The 26922-nt window shown below is 29.8% G+C and overlaps 1 protein-coding gene across 1 annotated transcript in view; it reads right to left on the reverse strand.

The window, feature by feature from the left end:
- Positions 1 to 3357: 3357 nt before the first annotated feature.
- Positions 3358 to 26922, reverse strand: part of LOC131854971 (uncharacterized) — a 36937-nt gene continuing 13372 nt past the window's right edge. The window contains exons 3-7 of the mRNA XM_059206163.1: positions 14260 to 14468; positions 11257 to 11392; positions 8067 to 8200; positions 5143 to 5560; positions 3358 to 4390 (exon numbers count right to left, since the gene is read on the reverse strand). Of these exons, the coding sequence (XP_059062146.1) occupies positions 4323 to 4390; positions 5143 to 5560; positions 8067 to 8200; positions 11257 to 11392; positions 14260 to 14468 (965 nt within the window). The 3' untranslated portion in view covers positions 3358 to 4322. The remainder of the gene's footprint in view (positions 4391 to 5142; positions 5561 to 8066; positions 8201 to 11256; positions 11393 to 14259; positions 14469 to 26922) is intronic.

The raw sequence follows: 26922 nt of genomic DNA on the forward strand, positions 1-26922 counted from the left end.
TACCGACAATAGGAAGCAGTGAAAAGTAAATTATTGGCTTTATTACAAAACTGCACTACTGTGCCCGTAAAATTATAGATTTTGTATTGCATAATTTATTATATATATTGTACACCCACTTTACAGACCGTTATAGTAAGCCAAATGTTTTACATTTTACTCTTTCTTGGAAATAAATAGGTATTTTGCTATTATATCCATTTTCCTGGTATTATATTTAATAACTCCTTATACCTTATTAATAATTAATATACCTCTTTAGCAAGTTTCAAAATGTTAACGAGCGTGCTCAGAGGTAATTACATTCGTATTAACTTATTTTTTGGTAAATAAATTATACCTGTATTAATATTATGTTATCTGTGCCTGTATATACGGCTGATCTAAAATGTTGATATATAATACAAGGACATTTTTAGTACTAGTATGTATATCTAGCTGTTTATATATTATTGCTTAACATATTTTTCCGAAATCTAATTTATTATTTACATTGTAATCAGAAATTAACTAGCTTATTTTGTATATTGCACTATTTTCAGCGTTATATACATATAATTTAAACAAGGTTGTGTAAATTGCTTAAATAATTAATGTTCAAGACGGATATACCCATATTTATTAATCAAAGTGTGTTAATATATTAAAAACATGAATGACATTCCTATCATTAGATAATCTTATTTGATATTTAAGTAAATAGTGTTATAATATTTGCCCTCGAACACAGGTACACTGACCTGAGATAAGACATTTATTGTTAAGCACATGTTTCTTTATTTGTAAATTAGGTTTTTTTTATTATTGTTTCGAAATAATTTCATTTGAAATAAAACTAAAAAAAATGCGAATCTGCCGCGAAGATTAAGGATTTCAAGCAAATCATGTAAACAGGCTTTTATTATCTTTTTTCGTTTCTTCAGTCTACACAAATATTAATAATAGTTTATATGTTTACCTATAAGCAATGTATATATTTTTTTATTGAATTTCCATAGTATAAACTGTGAAAGTAAATATATTTTTCCATATTTCTTTAAGTACACATACACGTTTACCTATACATCATTCCCATCTTTTATGAATTATTATTCTTAAAATTATTTCTGATGATAAAGAATATCAACGATTACATGTAGTCGTATAATAAATAGCTATTACCAAAACTTAGAAGAAAAGAGGATAAGGAGGTAGCTACTTTTTTAAATATTTCATCATAATTTGAAATAAGGGTGGAATTGTCCGAACTGGAATTGTTACTAGTAGTGTTGTAGTGTTTTAATATTTAAAATCACTGCCTATCATGTATGATCAGCCCATTCCGAAGAAAGTAAGAAACACATTTTATCTACATAGTTCCACTAGTATAACGAAACGGATGGACAACTAAGTTTAAAATATAAAATTTCATTTTACCTTTTAAGTTGGAATCTTTTAGCCGTAGTTAGCAATTCCAGAACACGTCCATCACCATCTCGAAAAAACTTGATTGCTTTGCTGAGTGCTTGATAGAGCGTAGTGGGGGGGAAGGTGATTGTTACCGTTGATCTCATTGCTAGCAATGTACCATGTCAGTTTAATTTCCACGCTGTTCTCCCTAGAAACAATCGTGATAAATTCCTGGTGCATTTATCACGGTGACCTAACTGACCTGACCTCATGTTCATCCTATCATCCTCCATTGATGCCCCGCCAGCGTAAACCGTTAGCGCAGGCGGGTGCATAATTCCAATATCATCCACTAATAAAAAAAAATAGAGCGTAGTGGTATTTCACTACGAACCAGACACTTCTTTCCTGTAAGTCACAAGTTTGCCTGCATATGGAATACTACTCTCATCTATGGATGCTCCTGCACCTGAATACCAATCTCGATCTTTTTGACTCGGTTCAGAAACTAAACAAGAGATAAACATGGTATGAGAATTGTTGATGATCCCAATCTCTCTGCCAGAATCGAACCACTTAGCTTTAAGCGAGACTTCGCACCGCTGATGACGAGACGACGGCGTAATGTCTACAGCTGTCTTTTACTATCACAAAACTCGCCATCGACAGGGAATTCATCCCCACATGCTGGAATCTATGTGGTTTCGGACGGAGCAGTTTCAGATGACCTTCCTCCCGCGTACACTTAGAATGTGGAATGAATTACTTACTAAAGTTTTCTCTATAGAGTATGATGATGTTTTTAAATAAGGATATATTAAGGTTTCTTAGTCGGTAACGCGCTCTCAATACACCTGGTGTTTCAGGCGGCCATAGGCTACGGTAAGCGTTTACCATCAATTAGGCCGTATGCTTCAGTAGTTGTATAAAAAAAAAGAGAAATATATTCTACTATTACTTTACAACATAACCAAAACATCACTTATTATGTTTACCAAATGTTAAATTATTTATTTATTATTATTTAAGAGAAATTATTTGATTTTCTTTTTCCTTGTTTCTGGATGAACTAAACAAACTTGATTGATTTTTTTCATCTAAAATCTACTTTATCGTCGAGTAACAGCTATGAATATAATAGCTGTATCTTACATGAGCAGTATCTCGGGATCCAGAAGATAAATAAAAATTTTTATGGTATATTGAGATCTGAGCTTAATATCAAAAGTCGTGTGTTCGAGTGAACAATTGCTCGTTTGCAACTCAAAGTTACTCTCTCTGAATTCGTCATTTCTTCTTCCCTTATTTACGGCCATATTTATCTTTTTCGTAACATAAATACAGTAAACCAAGATAAGTGTAACAAATGAGGAAGTGTAGGTAAATCAAAAAGGGCAGAACTAATGCGTCATACTTGATTCGACCGTGAGTAATCTATTTTTGCCGACATAGTAACTGCTCAATAAATGATTTTCTCCATAATGGTGGGATTCTCTACTGTTTATTGTGGACTCGATCTCGTGCTATGATTGATTGAGGCTTAGGTGGAACTCTTCCAAGAGGAAATTACATCGTTATTTTTCTAAGTAGTCGAGAAAGTTGCTAGCATATTATTATATTCGTAACAACGGTTATTATTGTGCTTTAACTGTATGTCACATTCTTTATAGAGAGAATTCGACGTACCTTTGAAATAAAATTAATATAAGTAACAGGAGCTTTTATATATTCATCGCAATATTCACAATATAAATACTGCGGTTTACTACTTTTTAAAATAAAAGAGGTGCATAAAATTACGTTATTTTGTAACTATAATGCTAATTATTTTATCTAATTTAATACCTCGTAGGTACTTACTTAAAAATAAATTATGATTGGAGCAGAAAAACAAGTAAACTAAATTTCAACATCTTTTATTTTACTCTATCACTTCTTATTAAATTTACACAAGTTCATCAATAAACTTTATATTTACAGATGCTCAACATTTTCACAAAACATTTGATAGGATTAAGAAATACATAAAGAAATAGAAACTTACAAAGTAAAGTTTACTATTTTTATATTTAACATAGAAACAATGTGATTTAATATATTATAATACTTACATTATGATAAAAAAACCTTTAATAAATAATAAAATAATTCATCAGTCTTTCACAAGGATACGATTATAGTAATGTACTAATCATAACCTCTTTTTATAGCTCTCGGTAAACAAACGAACTACGCTACAAGAATAAGTTTGTAAACTTTGAAGTACATTACGTACCCTTATATTTCATTTTTTACAGATATCCTTATGCTTATCACATTTGATTTAAAACTTACAGCCTAGTTATGGCTCTATTTGTTACATGCATCTAGGTTTTATTCACATCGAGGAACGATTATACAAAGCATTTTTCAAATTGAAAATTAAATATTTAATATATAAATTTATATTTATTTATAAATTTGTTATTTGGTGTTTAAGTATTTTTTATAGTTATATTGCCCTACCCCGTCCGTGTTTTTATTACTATTATATATTTATTGCAAATAATATTTAAATTCATATAAGTAGTGCCTACTTCTGAATAGTAGGCATAAATAACTGCTTCCAGAGACGAATGAACTTGTAGTTTTCAAACAAATTTAAACAATCCTTTGCGATTTGTACCTATCACTGAAGGAATCCTTAGCAATCTATTTTGGCCAGTTTGACCTACAACTAATGACATGTACGAGAAACTACCTATACAAAACTGTTCCCAAAACTGAACATAGTCATCTTATAGATGATATTCATGACAATAACAGAACATCATAGTATTATGTATTTAGATATGTTTTATGGATTTGTACAAAATGAGATTCGTTATATTTATACAAAAATTCAAATGCTTAAAAATAAATTTGTACTTATCTAAACACTTTTAGTTAATAAACTACCGAATATTATATAAAAATGGCACCAATGATGCCGATATCCGCCAGGTACCGGAGATAAATGAATCTGAAAGAGAAAAGAAGAATCTAATAATTGTAGAAGTGTCTATATACATAATATGTTGTATTAAATATTATCAAACTCAGACTATATAGATCTTGGAAATACATAATGTATATAAAATGTTCTTGAATTCGACAAATTACTATCTATCGAAGAAATTTGTCGAATTAATTATTATCCTTCGCACGAAATAGGAAAGGCACGAATAACTAGTAGATATTACTTACTTAGGAATTAGATAGGTTATGTTTTAACAAACATCGTGAAGTATTACAAGACTATGTATGAGTTTGTGTTAAGTATGAGTTAAGACATTGTATGAAGTCAACTAGGGTCTTTTGTAATGAGACATTAACTGTTTTGTTCTCTTATAAGAATGTCGTAAGTAAACACTGGAAAGAATTTCCCAAATAATTCCTGGGTAAAGTTGCAGGAAACAGATAGCAACAAAGAAACTTCCGTATTATTTAATATGTTGAATTTTTGAAATTTTGTGCTTTGTACATAAAAGAAGATATATTATTATTATTTTTCACGGATAAGACATGACTCAACTTTTCTATCAATAGAATGCATCGAAAGCGGTCCGTTTTCACTGATAATTGCAATTATTTTCATTGGTTTAGTACTCTGCATACATCTTTTGGGAAAAAACTCCTTAGTAAAAACTACTTTAAATACAATGCAGCATTCGCAACATTAAATTCCTATGTAGTTACAACATTCACGTGTATCTATGTATCAATTGCACTTACCTACAGCACTGTTACGGACTCCTAACACCGAAGCAACTTCTGGTTGCTCCACATCGAAAATTAGTTCGGAGCGTGCAGCATAGAGGTTATATATGCTGGCTATACAGGTCAACCGGAGACTGCCGCGCTCGAATGCCTCGTTTCGAACTACAAAAGACACCTCGCTCACAGATGGCAACCTATTATCTGGCTCTATCCTCTCAAATGATACTTTTGGACTCTCCTTGGGAGGACGTCTTATCTCTTCTTTATGGAGATTAATATAAGACTCGTCCAAGTACTGCATATTGCTTTCATCATGAAATATATTAAAGTTTACATCATCTTCTGGCTGTTCAGTAGTAGTGACCTCAGATTTTGGTGGCGGGTCCCATTTGAACCAGTTTGGTAGCTCGTGTACTAAGGACTCCATGTCGATCTAAAAAAAACATTTAAACAATAATTTATATTTAATTATAATGATATAATTAATAATTCTAACTTTATAATGACGTTCATAAATTTACAGTAAAAACTTAAGACTGCAAATACCTTAGAAAGTAATTAATGTGCACGTTTAAACATCATCGTAAGAAGTACATATATACTTATGTGTATACACGACTCGCTAATAAACACATTAGTTTCTTATTTTATTTACTTCACTATCCAGTTAAGTTTAGAATTAGCAACTACTCTTTTAATCGTCTTAATAATAATATTTACTGATTGCATGTATTTAAAATCCCGCTACCATACAATATACTTTACGCATTATTATCGTTTAAGTTGCAAATCTAAATAATGAATAATTTTATATCGTATCATTCTAAATGATATTATTAAGTGCCTACGTAATAGCTGTTAATGTGCCTTTAAATGAATAAGTAACATGTAGTTAACAAGCATGGCGCAATTGAGCGAGAAATATCACAGATGTAATACGAGACGGATAAAGGAAGGTTTGCTAAAAGCTTATCTCGCACAGAGCTGTTTTGTGATTAATGAACTCGCCTACGCAACGGGCAGCAGGCAAAAACAACAGTCACGTCAAAGTGGAGTAAGTAGATACCTACGGCTCTATTGTTCGCAGCGGACATCTGGTGGCAGCTCCAAACAACGGACTAGATACGGTTTGAATATACTTTTTAAGGCTTGCTTCCGGTAAAGTAATAAATTATGTCAATTTCATGTGGCAGGTCTACAAAGGGATTAAAGAACGTGTAAACTGCGAAATGAGTTTATAATTTGCAATTTAAATAATTTACGTCCAGTTAACATGAGTGGCGATTTGGTGAGAAAACTTATATATATGTTATCGTTTATTTGATCCGATATATTGATTGGTAACGATAAAAATAATATATTTCTTTGACTTCGAACGGTTTACAAACATATATATATATATATATATATATATATATATATATATATATATAGAGTTAGATTTGACAAATTCAAATTCAAATTCGTTTATTTGATCGTTACGATACATTGATTGGTAACGATAAAAATAATATATTTCTTTGTCTATTCCATATTTTATATACCTGTAGGTAATGGATGTATAAGTAGTTAAAGTGTCAAGAGGAAATTAACAAAAAACTTCATCTGTACGTTTATAGTATTAACTGTGGTTTTCACCCATTACAATATTAAATAATTTAATTTACAATATGTCATTACAAAATTTATAATAAGTTTCTTTATTGTTATTACATTATATTTTTATTTTACGTTATCCACACAGACAGAATATTTGGTGATATAAACTAAAATAAATGTCCCATGAAAGATGTACTTACTTTTTCTAGGCATATTTAATTTATTTGTATTAAAAGCGTGTAAGTGACTATTTTTTGGAAATAAATTTAAGCATAATATTTTCGAAAGAATACCTGTTTCTTTAAAGCGTTCTCTAAGAGATGGACACGGTAAATTATATATTGAACGAATTGCTCTTTTTTGTAATATAAAAATTGATTCTACATCAGCCGCTCTTCCCCACAATATAATACCATACGACATTATACTATGGAAGTAAGACATATCATAAGAGTTGGTAATAGATGACATGAATAAAGATATTTTTTACTGTAGATTTTGTAATGGTCAACTTGTATTACTATTTTATGACAACAATGACATATTACATTTTTTACACTGTGCCCATAACCTGTAGGAAGATATTAAAAATCTTAAATTTTTGTTTCAGGAGCGGCGAAAGAGATCGGCACTGCTATCACAAGAGTTTGCCTGCGTCATCGCTTGCAAACTCTTACTTCTTCGCTATACTTAGATACTTTCTCATATATATGTAATATATTGCCTAGTTCTGTGATACTGCAAATGTCCCCTGACCTGCTGACCTTAATTTTAGTTAAACGACTTCTACGGGAAATTAAAACATTTAATTACTTTTTCTAGCGTTAGTATATCACCATTAACATTTGCGTATGCCAAATGTTAATGGCGATATACTAACTTCTACAAGAACATAGAATTTAAGGTTTATGGGTATGGGTATGACATTACGACATGGGTACAAAACCACTACTGTTGTTCTTTAAGTTTTGTCTATAGATAATTTAGTGGAAATTACTTTTAATTCCATTATAGTACTAAGAAATAAAATAATTTGTATTGTGTAATTGCATCTGACTATATGTACATTGTTGCTCCAAATATATCTTAAGTTAAACTGATGAAAACTGATACTAATATTATAAATTTGAACGTGAATGTGATTGTTACATATGGGTCTGAAACGTAGTAAGTAATCATAACAACATTATAACTACAAATGTTTGTTTTCATTTAAAATAAAGTTAAGGAGATGACATTATATTGTGTTAAAGAATTCATAATCAATGAAACAAAATAATATTATCTTGTCGTAGCATCTTGAGGTAATATGAAGGATTAAATAATAAAATTAGCTTTACCTCTTGACCATTTAGCCCGAAAGTAAGGTTTGCGGGTGGGTGCGCTGGCGGCGAAGCGCAGGTTGCTCGAAGGGTGGATCCCACGTCGTACCATGATCGCTCTGACACCAACTTCGGTCCCCATTCCGGGGGCTCTGCAATAAAGATACACATCACCATCGAAAATAAATTACACTTCCTAATATTACATCTAGGTATTTAATTATACATTAAAGCATTCTCATCCAATAGGCTTAGCCATTTGATTTGCTAATTACGTTGAAGGTTGTTTCTGAAAATACTTCTTAAATACACCATTCGTATTTGAACGTTGTACATTATAAATGTTAATCATAATTTGAAGAGCTTGTAGAGAGTTTTTGTAATAAGTACGGTCAACATTATTAAATTGTTAATTAGACAACAACATTATGTCAGTCCGTTACATAAATATTATGTTCTAAAATATTTTAGCGTAATAGAAATATGAGTATAATACTTTTGATGGAAAATAAACAATATCTGACTAGATGCGATGTCAAAATAAATAATAGCAGTGAAACAAATTGTCATTGAATGATTGATTGTATTCTGTCTATTTCCGTTAAATACTTACTATTAAGTGTTAGCCCATACATTTTTAGTTAGCAGATTTATTTTACAGTGAATTCATATAATGATATATTCTATTATCAGATGATATGTTCACCTCTTTTTAGACAATTTTGGTTCAGATTATTTTAAACTACTAGAAGTATAAAAAGGATTGACAGTGGTTATTATATAAGCAATTTAGATTGCTATGTAAGATTTGTTTATGACGTAGGACTCTTCTAAGAAATATTTCCCAACGAAAAGTGACAAATAGTAATGACATAGAACAGAAACTAAATAGCTACTTCAGTTCAGTCCTGTCTTCTCGACGATTACGGTGAATTTCTTTGGAATCCATATTTTTTATAACTGTAGTGGAAGTAAAATATTACTTAGTACTAATAATTACAGATTTTGTTTAGTAAAACATAGTAAAGGACTAAACTGGGACTTGACTGAAGAAAGAATCAAGATACAAGAAAGAATCATAAATATATAATTAGAATCAACGAAGTTATCTCGTGGCACATAATAAATACCACAATAACCAACCAACCAACCAACCAGTCAACAAAGCATCTTTCGTGCCAATTTTATTAAAAATTAATTAAACAATGCAATTCATACGAATAATACTATTTGTATCATTCAGGCTACAAAAAAAATCAATTTCAATCGCATTTTTAAGCATAACTCAAGAGTTCGATACTACTGGTCAGATTTTACCAAATTTAAAAATATATGGAATCACACGAGAAGCACCAGCTTTCAAATAGAAAATAATCAAATCAAGTAAATAAATGTCGTGAGGTAGACAGACAAATTGAGTCGAATTGAGAACTTTGTCCTTTAATGAAGTCGCTATAAATGTGTATCGCAGCAATACCATAGCTAAATAGTTTGACATGGAACTGAAAGAACCTATAGTGTTGTCACTTATCAGACGTGTCCCTAGTTTCAGGTGTTGATTATTTATTGTAATAAATGTACATGCTAAATTACTTGTAAAAATAAGAAACTGAGCGACTGTATTATGTAATAATGAGACATGTACCGCGCGCAGAACGCAACAATCAGGAAAACGTCCCTTCAGGGCACCATCACATTAATTCCTTTAAACAAACAACTCCACAATAGCCTATGAATAACAACAACTTTTGTAATGTAATATTTTGATGTGGATTGGTATATTCTCTCACCCGGATATAACATATAAAGAAGGTGCACATAATTATGATTGTAATTGTTTATATGATGATACTAAGCGTGTTTTCCCAATATACTAAGTTCACTTAGGAAGATTACAATTAGTATACATACAATAAATAAGAGAAAAATAATCTGAAGTTTATACACTACATAAATAATCTACTGTCAATTTACGAAAAGCCAGCAAATTACAGGTATTACAAGCCATTTGGTTACATTTTTCGCATATTAGTTCTTTAACTACATATTCCATGAATGCATTCTTCCCTATCAGGAATAATAGTCGTCATGGCATATTTAATTGTTTTTGTTTTTGTAATTTACATACAATTTCGTTCTAAAGTCTAAAAAAGTCTCTGTTCAACTTACACAAGTTCATCTGTTAAAGTTATTTTAATGTATAACTAACTAATACATTTAATAAAACTTAGTCAAACCAAACAATTATAATTACATTTATACATAGAAAGTAGTAGAATTTAAAAGAAATAAGAAATAGTTGTAAATCAACCAGACAATAATGTTATCAGTTTGATTATCTATAATACCTATGCTAATAATAAAATTTCTGCACGGAATACCTAACACATTTTGATAAGCGCAGAACCATGTTAGCAAAAAATGTTAGCGTTTGTACGTCGGGACATGATGCATGGCGTGACATCCATGCACTAATGTGTTCTACAATTGTATGCACATGCGACGAATGTACCTATCCAATTGTGGAATATTCTGCACAATTTTAATATCTTCGTTTCTATGTAACATTCTTATCGGACATAATCCGATTATTATGACTACCACAATAATCTCCATCCGGTAATTGATAATAAGGCCCAGATATTTGATTGATTATAATTTTGATGACTTGGAACATTATTTACGGAAATATCATATTTCAAATATTTGGTTGAAAAATACATAAATTTGTGTCTATAAGAAAATGATTACAATAATACACTTTATAACTCTCATTTACAGTCTACATACATTACTGTGGCTATAAATTTCATAGGTCTTAATGAAACTACATACCTACACAATGACAATGGAAAAGTGAGGGCAAAGTTCGCTTTGAGAAAAATAAACACTGACAATATGTAGTCAGTTTTCTTCGTCTCCTTAGAACTGTCTCAGTAATCCGGTATCTACAAATTACTACTGTGTATTGTATACAGAGGTTTTCAAGTTGCGCATCTATACAGACACGTCTAAGCGGCTGAAATGTGTTCTATGGATAGACTCAATAGATGCAGGTGGTGGTGGTGGTTGATCAATAGTTGTGGTAGTCCATGCTCACAGGTACAACCGAATTATCACATCAACCTTACTATATTAGTTTAATAATATTATATATGTAATTTAAATTAGCCTTCATATTAATGACTTATATTGTCATATTACTCACCAACAACCTCTAAGGGAGCAGATCTTATTTCTGTATGAAATGTTGGTGCGTCTGCGGAGACCTCGCAGCGGAAGCGGCCTGCCATGGCTGGAGTAGCTTGCTGCAGAACCACGCGCCGCGCACCTGACCGCGATATCTGTATCAAAAGAAACCAATGATAATTTGTTTCAATAAATTTTCTATATTACCATATTTATAATCTTATATCTGCTGTTCTGTCTATTATTTCTTTATATAATAAATTATAATACTATTTATACCTAAAATAATATATGGCTTCACTCACATTTTTGGTCCCTTATATATTGTCAAATAATTATTGAATTATATTCATCGAAATCGACCAGAAATCAGTTGTAGTCATGATAGCATGTCAAATATTATTAATATATAATACGCAGATTAAATTTTAATTAGATACCTGCTATGGTAAATACGTTTTTTTTAGGTATATGAAATTATATACCCAGTGTGGTTGAGTAAAAAAAACGTTTTGTCGCCGCCAGTGATAAGATAATCCGTTCAAATTGTAAACAATGTCTAATCTGTTGACACATATAAATCTAATTGTAAATGGAGAGTACTGTCACAAGACAGACTGTATGATTTCCAACTAAAGTAGTTCATTCATGTAAGTTATTAAACTTCTCTCGGTACACAATATAAATAATTTTAAATTGATTACACTCATTTATATATTTTTACTACTATTATAATGAGTTGTTTAAATTTAAACAAAGAATCTTCCATATTAGGTTAATAAATATAAACCTAATTAGGGTTATAAATTTTGTATAATATTATATTTAACATTGACGTAATTCTGTAGTTTACATATGAATAAACGACTATTTTTGAACAGCTACGCTAATCCAAAATCTTTATTAGGAAACACGATCTATTGTTTGTCTCTATATATCCACACAAATCTAATATTATATTTTCTATATCAGGTTCCAATACAAAAGACACGAGAGACCCAAATATATTGGTTATAGAATCACAAAACCAATATAATATCGTCCAGTTTGGTGACGATGCAATTTTCTGTTCTACCCCTCGAGGGATATGGCCGAAGGAATTACGCCACAAGGCAACCTAGTCACTGCATGTTAGTAGTTTATATATATACAACTTATATAGAAATTGGCTTGACTAGGCTAAATATCTTATACACAAGGGATCCCCCTTCCATATATTTTTTGAAATAATTCATATTTTAAATGTACAAACTTTCCTCTTGAGTCACTATATTGTAATTATCTATCTAAACCTAATCATCTAATCTAAAATCTAATCTCTATTTAAACTGTATTAAAATGTGTTGCGTATTTCAGGAATAAACAACAGTGGTGAATTTGTTTTATACTAAACACGCAAAATACAACATTTAATTAGGTATTTTTAATAGTCCATTGTAAAAATGGTTTTAAGCCAGAAGAATCTATTTATTTTAATTATGTTTATTGAATTAAAATAGGTTTTTATTTTATTCATGTTAAGAGTAATTTTATTGTAATTTTCAGTTATTTTAAGCTACTGAATTGAAGCTTAGCACAAAGATAGGAACTACGCGTGCAGAGAATATATGATATTCTTACTATGAGATACTATTATATTGTTACGAGTATACGTTTATATTTCTGATGACTATGACGTATACTACTTCGCATCCACTAATATGCCAATTTCACTTATTTTTATGTTGAGTATGACATTTATATTAAGTACACTATTCGACAAAATGTTAGTTATATTCCATGTAGAAAAACTACACCAACTATTTTGAAATAATAATTAAAAATACCTAGTGTACATAGTCATTAAAAAAAACCTCACTCAATTATAATTATAAAATAAAACTCAAGAAATTTACTTTTATACTAAAAATCTGTAGGTTTAAAAAAATATTTCTTAAAATATCATTTAAACACACTAGTGTAATTGCAATTATTACCTTCAAAAGTATTCGCATTAAAAAAATAATATGTTTATTCATTCCGGTCTGTAAAAATAGAAAGAAAGAAAGAAAAATAATATACAGTTTGTCTCTCGAGGGAAAAGACAGTAATCGCCAACGAGTGTGATGTTTTATTCCCGAGCCGAAGGCGACGGCAATCCCGTGAGTTAGAAATCATACTTTTTCCCTGGTATATATATACAGTTTTATATATAGTGTACATATATTACATCTAGAGAAGACTTAAAAACAAATCGTATTATCAAGTAGGTATTTAACTATTAATTACGTATAAGCAATATTTAAATTAGCTATTGAAACACAGATATTTTAAAAAATTACCTTCTTTATTGTAGTAGATAAAATTTAAATAACATTATTTTTAGATGAATTTGTAATATATTGTGTTAATTGATTTAATTCGATCGGCTTTATCATCTTATACCCTCAATCAAGACATTAAATTGATAGAAATCGAATCTTATAATTATATTACAGACTAAAAGGAAAATCCGAATAAGCTCAGATCATAATTATTTACGCTAAAATCCGAAATTAGAAGCCCTGTATGAGCTGCAAAAATCGATTATTGTTCAATTTGCTATGATAGCATTTTAAAATTATTCGTAACATTATATTACATATTAAATATATTTTGATATTAAGTTATAATAATAGTGAAACTTATTTCTTTACTAACAATAATATATTATTCACCTGTACATATAGTAAACTACCTCCGACCATTGTAACCCATTCAAGGTATAGTTTGTACAAACACCACTTTGTACAAATTCATTTGTACAAAGTGGTGTTTGTACCACTTGTAACCCATGTTACACATTAAGAGTACCACATCCATCACATGGTGACTTGTTGCTACTTTTGTCAGGTGAACCGTCGTTCGTTTACCGTTCCAATTATATTATATAATAAGATTATAAAATTAAGTTATATATATAATTAAGTTAATAAGGGAGGGATCAAAAAGTGTAATACGAGTTAATGTGTTTTGTTTTATATAGTTTAAATATTCAACTTACATCGACTTCAATTCCAGGTAGAGGAAATACCCTCGTATGAGGTAACTCCTTCGGAATGTATCTATAGAATTCCTCTCGACCCCGGTACCATTTTACACTATAAAGAGTTTCTTCATCTTCTAATTCCCAACTACATTCTAAAGTGACAGTTTCACCGACCAGGACCGCATTCGGTACGTTAATTTCCAAATTGTGAAGGCCTCGGACACCTGTGAATAAGAAAAAATAATTATGATATATATTACAAAATGTCTTCGTGTTATATTGGACTGAAGAACATAGTGGTACATTATATTCTTACTCCATAGTACGAGTACAATGTACCACCAATTCTTTTCCTCTCTAAGCTAACGTAAGAAGTAACGTAACTACTACCACAGAAAATATAATATTACATACTACTACTAATTATGTAAAGGAATAGTGCATCAGGTATGTCGATATCTGGTTTGGCCCTGATAAAGTAAGCTGGTAAAGAATATTTTTAATGCCTTTATATTAAAAGCAAAAATTTCTGTTGACTGATGAATGGCCATTTACTGCTCTTTCAAGCAAAAACTACTAGACAGATTCGAAAGAAATTTCATTCTAAATAATTCTAAAAAGCATTTACCAGAATTCATACAGGTAGCGCCGCTGAATACAGGTGGTAAATTATTACGATCATAAAGATTGCGCTCATCAGGTCTTAACGTATTAATAAATATTTTCAAATTTATGAGAGAACATACGCCACCTAAGTGATTAAATTAATTATTATTTGTTGAAAAGAATATGTACCTATAATACATATTCTTTTAAACAAACTAACTTATAGTACCTCCACCTCACTATTGTCTACATACCAAAAAGTGCCATGGATATCGGAGGACATATTTTACTGTCCATGTTGATGGCTAAGATTAATTACCTCGCCTGCGAGTAATTGCACTATCTTACACTTTTAATCTAATTACAGCAATATACATCACCAATTTACTGAAAAAATATATGCTATTCTGGATAGGTAGATAAAAGTTTATTATCGTTTAAACACGAACAGAATTAATTTAGTAGCACAGACTATTATGGAATTTGATTGTATAAAATTGTAAATAATATAATCTAGTCTCTATAATCGAGCAATTTGTGTCGAAGATCGAAGACAGTCGAAACAACAATAATTACATTAAGTAGTATATATAAATAATTCCACTGTATTGGATATCATTTTAATAATTTTTATTTATCTAAACCATATTTTACAAACAAATATTTTTCAAGTTTTACGTCTCAAAAAACATTTTCGCTTCGTACAAACCTGAACGCCTCATTTAATTCCCTTAAGCGTTGAATTTAGAAGGACGCTGAATGAAACACATTTTTTATTATTTATTTTCTACACACGTACTTAATTGTTAATAATGTCTATGGAATTAGGTAGAACAGAATCCGTGATAATTAATAAATAATGAATGAAAAATTAAATAGTACATAATTAATTTTTTATTCATTTACATTTCAGAAAGTGGAGCTAGGCCGTTGTTGCTTGTTTTGTAAGATTTTATGAATGGTGGGTTAAGGCAGATAAGTTATGGATTATTACGGAGATATGAAATCTTAGTCGTCTTGAATGGTTGAGTTTTTGAAGTTTTTATCGCATTTCAACATTTAAAAAATCTCGAGATTTTTATATTCGGTCGAGTTTGTAAACAGTCAAAACAATCCGATTCTAACATATTCTAACATAAAATCAGCCTTTTTTTTACAGATTTTTGTATATTCTAATTCCATAGAAATCATATTCATACATACATATTCTGATCAGCTGAAGAATAAAGGTAAGCATATTTTACCTAAAAGTTGTCAGTAACAGAGTTAATTATTAAAGCGACGAAATGTTCTGAATAGAACACTTGGACTTTGTTCTGTAAGTTGGGATACTCAAAACTTAGTATTAGCTATATATGATGTCTATATACGTAAATATTGGAAAGTAGACTTGGCCACAGATGACTTCAAATCAGCGGTTTCCACCCCAAGATTCGAATTAGTTCCTCTATTTACCCTGTCAATCACAGAGACGTAATTGTGGAATTAGCTATCTTCTTAATGAACTCAATTTTATAGACATTAGGGCTACATCCAAAACTCCAATGGTGCTACTGAAAGAATTCATCATAAAAACTATCGCTACTACTCTTATTCTCAAACCTTCCGATTTCACACGATTTACTATTCTAATGTTATGGTTTAAACATGCATTTTCGTGAAGTCAAAAAGCCCGTTATTTTATTAGTATTACATGTAATGTATGTGTATATAATAAAGATAATTGATTAATACTTAAAATACGAAACGATTTCAATGTAACGTTTTAGTAGTAACAGAGATGATTTAATGTTACAGTAGTAGTTTCATTTTCTTGAATACATTTAGAACTAGCACGATCGTGCCCCAACTCATTGTCTTTCGATTACCCACTTCAGCGTTAAAGTTCTACATTAATACGTGATTGAGTTTTAGATGAATATACGGTATTCAAGTTGTATGAAGTAGGTATTATTTCTATAGTCTATATTCCATTAAGTAATTCTAATATTGAATATAAGATAAATATTCTCGATTTCCCAATTAGTAAATCCCGTAAATTGAATTTTAATCTAATAATTAGCGTAAAGATGGTGCGGTGTCGTTTGGGGATTTTGCCATCCTCCGCATAATAAATTTTGGCGGTTATTTCAATGGATATTAAGGTCCCGCAAAACTTGTGGTACTATCACCCGGACATCCTATTATCCGGACAATATTAATGTTCTTTAAGGTATTATACATATTTTACAATGTACAAGTAATAAGGAAAGGAATAATTGTATTTTAATAATAAATTTCATTACGTTGATGTCTAAATTTCATTTTCCATAAACGTTTATTTCTATTTATTCTATTATATACTAACATTGGATATACTAAATTTTTGTATTATAAATTAATGTGAATTGGTATATATATTTATATCAGAGATAAAAATTAATAACAGCATATCATGGGTTCTCACTTCTTAAATGGGTTTACATATTTATTTTATTTTCCACACAGGTATTACACTTACACTTAATAAAATTAATAGCTGTGTGGAAAATATATACTTAACATTTAGTTTAATCTATACTTGTAGTAATTGTAAAAATTAGCTATTATACAAAAATCAGCATTCTATATATTTTAAATAAGCCAAAACATTTCTATACGCTTATATAATTAGTAGATGACAGAAAACGAAGTGTTAGAGTCAAATTAAGCAAACCCTTTAAATGACTTTGTTGTATAATTGGCAATTGTTTAAGTACTACACAACAGAAATTCTTGTGTTAGTTTAAGGAGTGCGAAATAGTCAGTGTCATTAATAATGTGTAATTTGTACAGAAGTCCCTATGTTAGGTTATAATAAGTGAGACCCAATTCATCATAAGTGTACATTATAAATGGTATTTGTATGTATAATTAGCACCGATATAAACTGTAGTAGAGGTTACACTTATTAAGTAAACACAAATTCTTTAAACACCGGTTCTAAATTTATAATAACTAGGGAGTTGTATGTAATGTGTAATGTAATCCTTTACATAAAAATGGTTTACTAATTATATTGTAACATCAAAATTATTATGGTTTTGTAACTTAATATCAAGTCCTTCAAAGTTTTAGAATTAATATTATAAATTAGTAGATATTACCCTTTCATACTTACGTAGGCAGGTGGTGTGTAATCTTTAATTATACTACGGAGGGTTACAGACGTTAAATTAGCATAAACATATTCACCTCATCTTCTATATTACATAGAAAAATATATTATATCAATTAGAATGCAATTAAAAGTTAAAAATAGCGAATATGTGTCTAAAATCTGTCAATAAATAAAGATTCTAATTAGAATAATAATTATATATAACGCAGTGCATGTATATATATATATATATATACATATGTGTCAAAAGAGTATATATGTAAACCTACTTATTAAATAACTAATTATATACTCTACTACTTCTGTTTATAAATATTTATATGTCGTATATAGGATGTTTCAATTACACATCCTCTATACGAAGTCAGTAAATTTAGACGTAATACCGGGTACTTATACCTCAATTATTTAGTATTTTACCTTAACTGAACTCATCACATAACCACACAATTACTAATAATTGTTATACGGTTGTTCTAGATTGTGTTGCTTGTTTGATAATCATAAAAACATTAAATTTTGTTGTACATTTAAAAAATAAATAAATGTAATAAATAACATCAAATTAATATATTTGATGTTATTTATTACAATACCTGTCAGAAATATATTATGCTTTTTAGTACACAGTGACATAATGTTAATATAAGTCATTGTTGTTTTATTAAATAAATAGAAAATATAAATTATTTTTTTATTCTAAATATATATTATTAGTAAACTGTAGAAATTACTTAGTATTTCTAAAAGTATAACGCTTATAAATTGTACAAGAATACTACACAAAAAATTATATATTATAAGCACATAAGATATATATAATATATTTTAGCGTTTAGAGGCGACGATTTCCAATAGATTTTTGAATCAACCAAATGTAAAATATGAACGAATGAGATAAATTAGAACAATTAATTTTCAGTAGTAGTATTACAATTCATAGTAGTCCACCTACAATTTTAATTAAATTCATGTTTTTTTCGAAGCCTATGCTAAGTATGTTATACACGTAGCTAGAATTACAAAATATTATATTTTATACAAAACTCGCGTATACAGAATGCAACTGGTAAAAATTTAATAACAAGAACATTTTATACATTCTAGGAGAGTCAAAAGGGCATGCCTCGAGGATGAGAATGTAGCCATTCCGTGGAAGAGCTCACACAAATATCCTCCGCGAAACTTAATTTTCCTTGCCTCACTTAATCCATATCAAATACAACAAGATTTTTATACATATACAGAGAGAAACATGTTTTGCTATAATTTGTAAATACAAAACATAATGAGATGAAAAACTTTTACCAAATATTGTTGTAAATAATAATTACTAATATTTAAAAATGTTATTTCTTCGTTAATTATATAAATCTTTGTATTAATAAAATTTGAATAAAAATCCTAAGCACGTACAAGCCACGGCTTTTCCTTTATAATAAGAATTCCTGAGAATTAATGAAAATCTGACCTTCTCTTGTATATCTTCTTTATTTCTATGCAGTAACTTGTATTGTGATTGTTTTCTTTATGTACTCGTATGTGTTTATACATGCGTATGATGCTTCTTTTTTTATTAAATAGAGACAACGTCTTTATATGTTGTTTTATCAACAAAACCTGACAAAATAAATTAAAAATATATAAAGGTCAGTATTTAGAGATTAAACTTTTACATAATTTTGTAAATCTAGACAAATTACACGTTTTACTTACATGCATATAGTGTATATGCGCAACTTTACGTTTTAAGTAAAATTATTTTCAATGACCATATTATACAGTGTATTATAGAAGAATGGTTCATTATTATTTAACTTGCTACAGAAATTTCATAAATTGTCTTATTCATATTTATGATAACAAGAGGGACGTTTTTATCCTAATTAGTTAATAAATATAAATAGCATTAAAAGTCTAACAAAAACGCCAGCTGAATTGGATTTTACTACGTAAATTAAGAAATTATTAAACAATCTGAATTTATCGTTTGACTTAATGTTACTCGTTACTTCATGTCATCCTGGAGTATATCTTTAAATAGTTGTAGGTGTATTCAATTTAGTACGTCGTACTCAAGTCGTCTACGTGGGTACCTCCATTTATCTATGACAGGCGCCAAGGAGCTTACTTTGTAATCTATATTTCGGTTAAAGATTTAATTAAGGCAGTAAAATTACAGGATAACAAGCATGTCATCTCAGTTCTCTCATCTAGTACAATGGCAACGCATATGTGGAATCTAGTGTGTCACATGACGACGTAATATTCTCAGTATTGTTCATACATATACATAGTTGAAGGTTACCGCTTAACATCAGGTGACCGTCAGCTTGTTTGCCGTTCAAATTACATACGAAAAATACTTCATTATACTTTTTTAATAAGAATATACTTCTGTAACGAATAAAGTAACTAGTATCCATGTTGTAAACAATAAACAAGAAACATAAAGCTTTTTTGCAATGAAATATTGCTTTGAATTATAAACGTGTTTTAGACATGATTTATGAGGAAAATCGTCCGCTCTGTGCTAAAAATATTAATTCCATTGTACAAATCACTTAAAAGCTAAATAAGTGATAAAATATTGGAGACTATGGCGCTAGCGGCAGCTCAATGGAGTAGGTACCTTACCATCGATCAATCATGCGGACACTTTGCGCGATATCAATGAGTTTTCGGCTGTAAGCGCAGTACTTCAGGGTAGGTATGTAACATTGTACAACATAACAAAATGGATTACTACTTATTAAATTATTTTTATTACCTTAGTAATCTATTATTTAAACAACCGATGTTTTGATCGACTACTTCTGTACAACATATATATACTTGTTTTTTTTTCTAGGTCACTACTTGGTTTTGATTTTTCTAGAATACTTCGCCGAAAATATTTAATGAAAAATTCGTCTATAGATTTGGATTAGAATAGTAAAATAGTTTTTTTTATTGAATAATAATTATAATAGATTTCTTTCACAATCGATTATTGTTTTAACATCCCTACCCTAGGGCCGAAACTCAACTCATATTATAGTGCTGGTGTTTATATTCGATTGTTAGATAACTTCCTATACATTATTGCAACCAATCATTTCTAGATAAGATTGTGTTTGATTCATAAAATAATTCATCAGTGAATAAATTGTTTGCTATTCTCTCGTGACGCATATTAATGTTTAATCTTTGAATTTATTAATAGAAAAGGATTAGATTTGCTTTGTAATTTTTAATACCAAGAAACTGCTTGTTTTGATGGGTAAAGAATTTGATGTTTGGTCTGATAAAGAATCAGTCTAGCAAACCTAGCTTAACATAACATACCTTAACTATGGTTTTTTACGATAATGAACAAATGTTAATACAAAATACTTGACGTTCATAAACAGGTAAAATGTATATTGTATAAATAGTTTGATTTAATAGATCATAATGGAATAGTGCACCCGTCTGCGCTAACAGTAGGCATACGCTGCCGGGGCATCAGTGGAGAATGGTAAGACCTTATCCTAGCATAAGGTTGTCTATTCATACAGATATTACATAACTATAGTTAGGTCCAGTCTAATTATTGTTATCTGCTAAGTTTATCATTATTAACATTCAAGTTATACATTGAAAGGAATAGACGAGTTTGCATCAATTGACACTGACTGAGAGAAATTGGTAGTTTCCTGGCTATAAGTGATACGAATGCCGCAGTAATGGCTCTTAGTACGACCGGGATTAATTTATCTCAAGACAGATGCTGTGAGCGACGAGTGTATTCCCCTATTCGAATGGACTGTATCATTTATTTCCGTTTTAAATTGTGAAACTGTATCTGTGGTGACTGCGAAATGGAATAATATTACACACTGTGTTTATCAGGAAGTCAAGAATTAACACATCCTATCTATATAGTGCATGATGAACTGAAAAACAACATAATCAAATATTGTGTACCTTTTATCGAACTACGCAGTAGAAAATTTACTTTAATACATATGTAGGTACATGAGATACGTGTCATTATTGTTTGTGTCTGTCAAAATAAGTAAGAACCTACTTTACAATTGGGGTGATATTCCTTAGATTATCTGATACCTTCTAATATTATAAACACGAATGTTTGTGATTATGAATGGATAGATGGATAATTGTTACAAACAAAACTGAACGGATTTTGATGAAACTAGGTATACAGTTAGTTTATACATCAGAATAACACATTGGCTATAAATTGCAGGCGTGTAAATCATAGTAACAGCTAGCTCTATATATTATATATTATACATATAATTTTAATATTATCAACCTCTTTATGAAAACTTCCTGTAAAATGCTATAATCCTAAATAAAAAATGTTTTATTTAGACCATTATACAAAAGAAATACATACATTACTTTTTTATAAATGGTGAAGTACAGATTTCATTTGTTTCTATATATTATCACAATTATTCCTATTTCATAAAAATATACCAAAATCAATTAATCAGGATGAAAGAATTAATGAAATGAAATGAAATGATATTTATTCAGTAGAAAACTAAAACACACATTATACAAACAAAAAATAGAATAACAAATAACAAACTCAGCCATAATTTCCCTATTTGAGTTATGTTTCGACTCGGCGACGGAATCATCCAAAATGCTAGTATCCATAGCCATGCTCTCCGCAGGGGTGCCTTGTGACACAAAATGTTGAGAACCCCTAACTGGAGTATCAGGCTTGTTGTTCCGGATTACATTTTTATTACACTCAGGACACCGCCAGGTTGGAGCCACAGTGCCAGACAGTGGGCAACGCCACGCAGGCTCGGTGATATGTATTATGGCAGTTATTACATTTTGCAGCGTCCGATGCATTCAGAAACCTGCCGCAACCTCCGCACTTAGCCATTTGTAGTGAATATTGTTTGTTTTCAAACAAATTCCTCCAAGCGTCGTGAGATGGCATTACTTGTATCAAGACTATGTATGACTGATTGAAGTGCGCCCATAAAATATTGTTATAAGGAGGGTAGGTTACGTATTTACCAGATTTCGTTAGTGGTTCGTTTTTCTTTCACAAGACACTGAATTTAGACTGGATAACACTGTATACACTATATCACAAATAGGTTTGTATGTATATATACTTTTCAGAATGAATTAGTACGTTTATCTAATTATTATAAAGCACAAAGTGACAACACAACCGCTATCAAAGACTGCAGGTGGCGCCCCTCTATTAATCAATTTATTATGAAATCGTTATGCTATTAAGACACTTAATGTAAGAATCAGTATAAATATTATAATAATAATACGACTAATATTTAGTAGTATTTTGACTAGAAATTATGCTATGACTATGAAAAAAAGAATCTAGGAGAAGAAAAAATGCTCAACAGTCTCCTGCCGACAAGTAATGGTTATTTAATAAGTAATTTAAAAATTCACAAATTAAAATAACAAGTATTTGCTAGATAAAGGGAGAAATTAAGTCGAAAATAAAGAAAAAATTACAATCTACAAATATGACGCTAAAAGGTGTATACATTGCCACGATATTTATATAACTATGCATTTAGATATCAAAAATATTATTCCTTAAAATATGACATAAAAATTATAATAGGCGTTAAGCATTGAATTGGCTATCGCTATTCAAGGCAGCTAGCTACGTACAAACTTCAAAAAGTTTTTACGAGTCAGGAGTTTCGTCCATTTTACTCTACGCGAGACGAGAGTCAAAATGGATTACTTTTGAATTTTGCTTTGTAATAAGCCCTTTTAATTCCCAAGTTTTGTGCTAAAGTTTTTTCAAGAACAGGTTTCGAATTTTAAACAAATAGAAAAATTGCAGTATTCGCTTAAATAGGTAGTTATATAATTATTTAACTTAAAATTTAAAAATTCTTTAGTATTAGTTAATACTAAAGATATTACATAATTTTCCTCGGTAAGTGGTACCGAGGAAAATTATGACATGGCTTTACTACCAATAGGAGCAGAGTGTAAAAAATATTACACTAAAACAATGTATATGGTGCATACTAAGTTTTGCGGGTCAACTAGTTTGTGAAAATGTAGTTATTAAATTCATAATGTACCTATACATTTTAGGTCCAACGTACGAGAAAGAGAGAAACTCCCAGCGGTTCCCGGGAGTAGATTTAAGGTGCCCCTTGCCGACGTACATCAACACTCGTCTTCACACAGCTCAGCTGAATATGGCAGAAGCCTGCTAATGTAGCTTTAGATACAGGTTCTATTATAGAACTAACTGCAATTCTAGACAGGCCAATATCTTTTAGAAGAAAGAGATTTCGCTGGTATACCTCTCACTCCTACTTTGATCGCATATACATAAATTAACTACGTAGCAATTTAGTTATTTCGTTTATTAGTTCGTAATATTTGTTTTTATTGTATAGTACTTTCTTATATTTGTTTTTATATTATTAATATCATGTTATCTATATAGTAACCAAGTATGTATAGGTGATATATCCCGGTACCGTACGGGTAAATAATGTTAATTGAAACATAATTTTTAGCATATAATATTATTAATAATATATTTTTAAGAAGCAGTTACGTAGATCATTAAAATGTGTACTAACCCTGTACAGACGGAAATTACAAAACTACTTAAAGACATCAAAAACCAAAGATTATTATACAGATTTCGCATTCGAAATGACGTATTTCTGTTCAAATTACTATAAGGTACAAGGTAAAGAGGTACCCTCTTTAAATGTATAAATTTTATAAACACCGAATTATTTTTGTATAACGTAATTATAATCTAAAGCCAAAATATAAGAAATAATTAAATTTTTGTTTTTAGGACTTAAAAACTTATTTCACAACAAACTTTCTATCCCTATTTTACTCCGAGTATCTGAATATTTAACTAAAAGCACAAGAATCAACTTTTATGAAATAAACTTTAAGAATGACGTAATGTAAAATCCAATTAATTTCCATTTTAGTTACTTAACTTTACGAAACCATGTAGCAAATATTAATAAAGATAAAACTTAATCAAAAGACTTCAGACGTAAATTCAACACAGATAGCATTTTTACCGTTCACACACTTAAAAATCATCACATACGTGTGATTTATGGTTTTAGTAATAAAGTTTAAATTAAAATATCTGAGGAAAGGATCGAGCATAAAATAGATCAGTGCAAAAGTCAATCTGCTCTTATTGCTAGCAATATCACGTTCTCGGCATTTGTGCAAAAACATTCCTTTTAAGATATAAGCCTGCTTCGAAGATTCATTATTTGATTGAAACACAGAAAAGGTCGCAGCACAAAGGCACAATAGCAATTGATATTTAAAGGAGCAACTTCACTTCCTCACATTGACGGTCGGATAAGACCGCTACTGATATCAGAGGGTCTACTTTCGGTAATAATAAAATTCGTTTATATCTGCAACAGATATTTTTTCAGTCAGATATAATGAAGGCAAATTTTCTGGGGCGATTGATATTTACATTTACCAACCTTAATATTGAGATTACACCCCTAATCTTCCTCTGAAATTCAACAACGTTGAGGTATTTTTCTCGACTCAAAGACTTTAGGACAGTAATTATTTTTTATTAAAAATTAATTGTTTTTATTTAATTATGCCTAAATTTTCGTTTAATCTCTTTTAGACATAACACACCTTTGCTAATATAGTATAATACATATTTTAAGTTGCAATTATAAGTTTAATAGAATTTTATATATATTACAATAACTATTTAGTTATTTTCAAAGTAGTATGAAATAACACATTTGTCGTACATGTGAAAATATGTTTCTTACATTTCTGCAGAAAATTTGCCTTTTAATAAATAAAATACTACTATTACTTTACAAATGAGTATAAATTCTATTCTTGTACTGTATTTTTTATAGAACCATTTGTACGTAAATAAAAAATAAACGTTCTGTCGTAATCAAAGCAAAGCATTCTTTACAAAGGGCATAAGTAAATTATACAATTTTAAAAGTGAGCAGAGTATAAAAAATGAAATCCTTTGAAGATAAAAGCTGAACTTCGTAGATTCATATTATTTAATTCCGCATAAAAAGGAGTAGGTATTTACAAACTACAAAAAATATCACAACGTTATATAATAAGTATAATATTTACAAGTACCTAAATCAAGTATCTCTTTAGGATAACTAGATATTAAATACATAGATAGGTTGGACTTATACCTTATATTCATAATATATGAAATCGATGCATTTTTCAACTACAGATAAGCCAAAGAGTACCGTCGATTATAAATCTTTTTTGTAACTATCCGACTAGACGGTAGGTCTACATCTGACTTGGAGATATTTACATTAATTTTAGCACTAAAGCTCCATTACAGTACTGTAGTACTGTAATGTAAGATTAGATAGATAAGCACGTGTTTTATTAGTCTTTCTAATAACTGACATAATCTGTATTCAAATCCTACTAGTTAATTTTTAATGGGAGAAATTAGAAAGGTTGAATGTCTGAAGTTGATCACGCAACGGCTGTACACACATCTACATAGATAAATCACAGCCATATCTACGATATGTTTTATATTTTTAAACAATCTCGTCAGCGCTAACATCATATTCAACTTAGTAACCTAAAAATACGTTTTTCTAGTTACCTAGATAGAGAATATCGGCCATGGCAACCATATCTATTCATTGTATATTCATAACACATAACTGACATGTATACAAAAACACCACTTAACAATAATAACTAAGCGATGTTTACGTTAGATGACAATGTTAGCAGCGGATATCGAATTTCAGTGCTTGTTTTGTCAACCTTCACCGGTTATGATACAAAATATGCCTGTTCTATTAGTGACGAGGCCATTACTAAATAGAAAAGGATTGAATTGAACGCCATTAACTAGAGGTTTCTCATGTCTCATCCTAATAGTTTCAATA

The sequence above is a fragment of the Achroia grisella genome, unplaced genomic scaffold (assembly GCF_030625045.1).
Source record: "Achroia grisella isolate CSIRO2021 unplaced genomic scaffold, CSIRO_AGI_Agris_v1 utg126, whole genome shotgun sequence".
NCBI lineage: Eukaryota > Metazoa > Arthropoda > Insecta > Lepidoptera > Pyralidae > Achroia > Achroia grisella.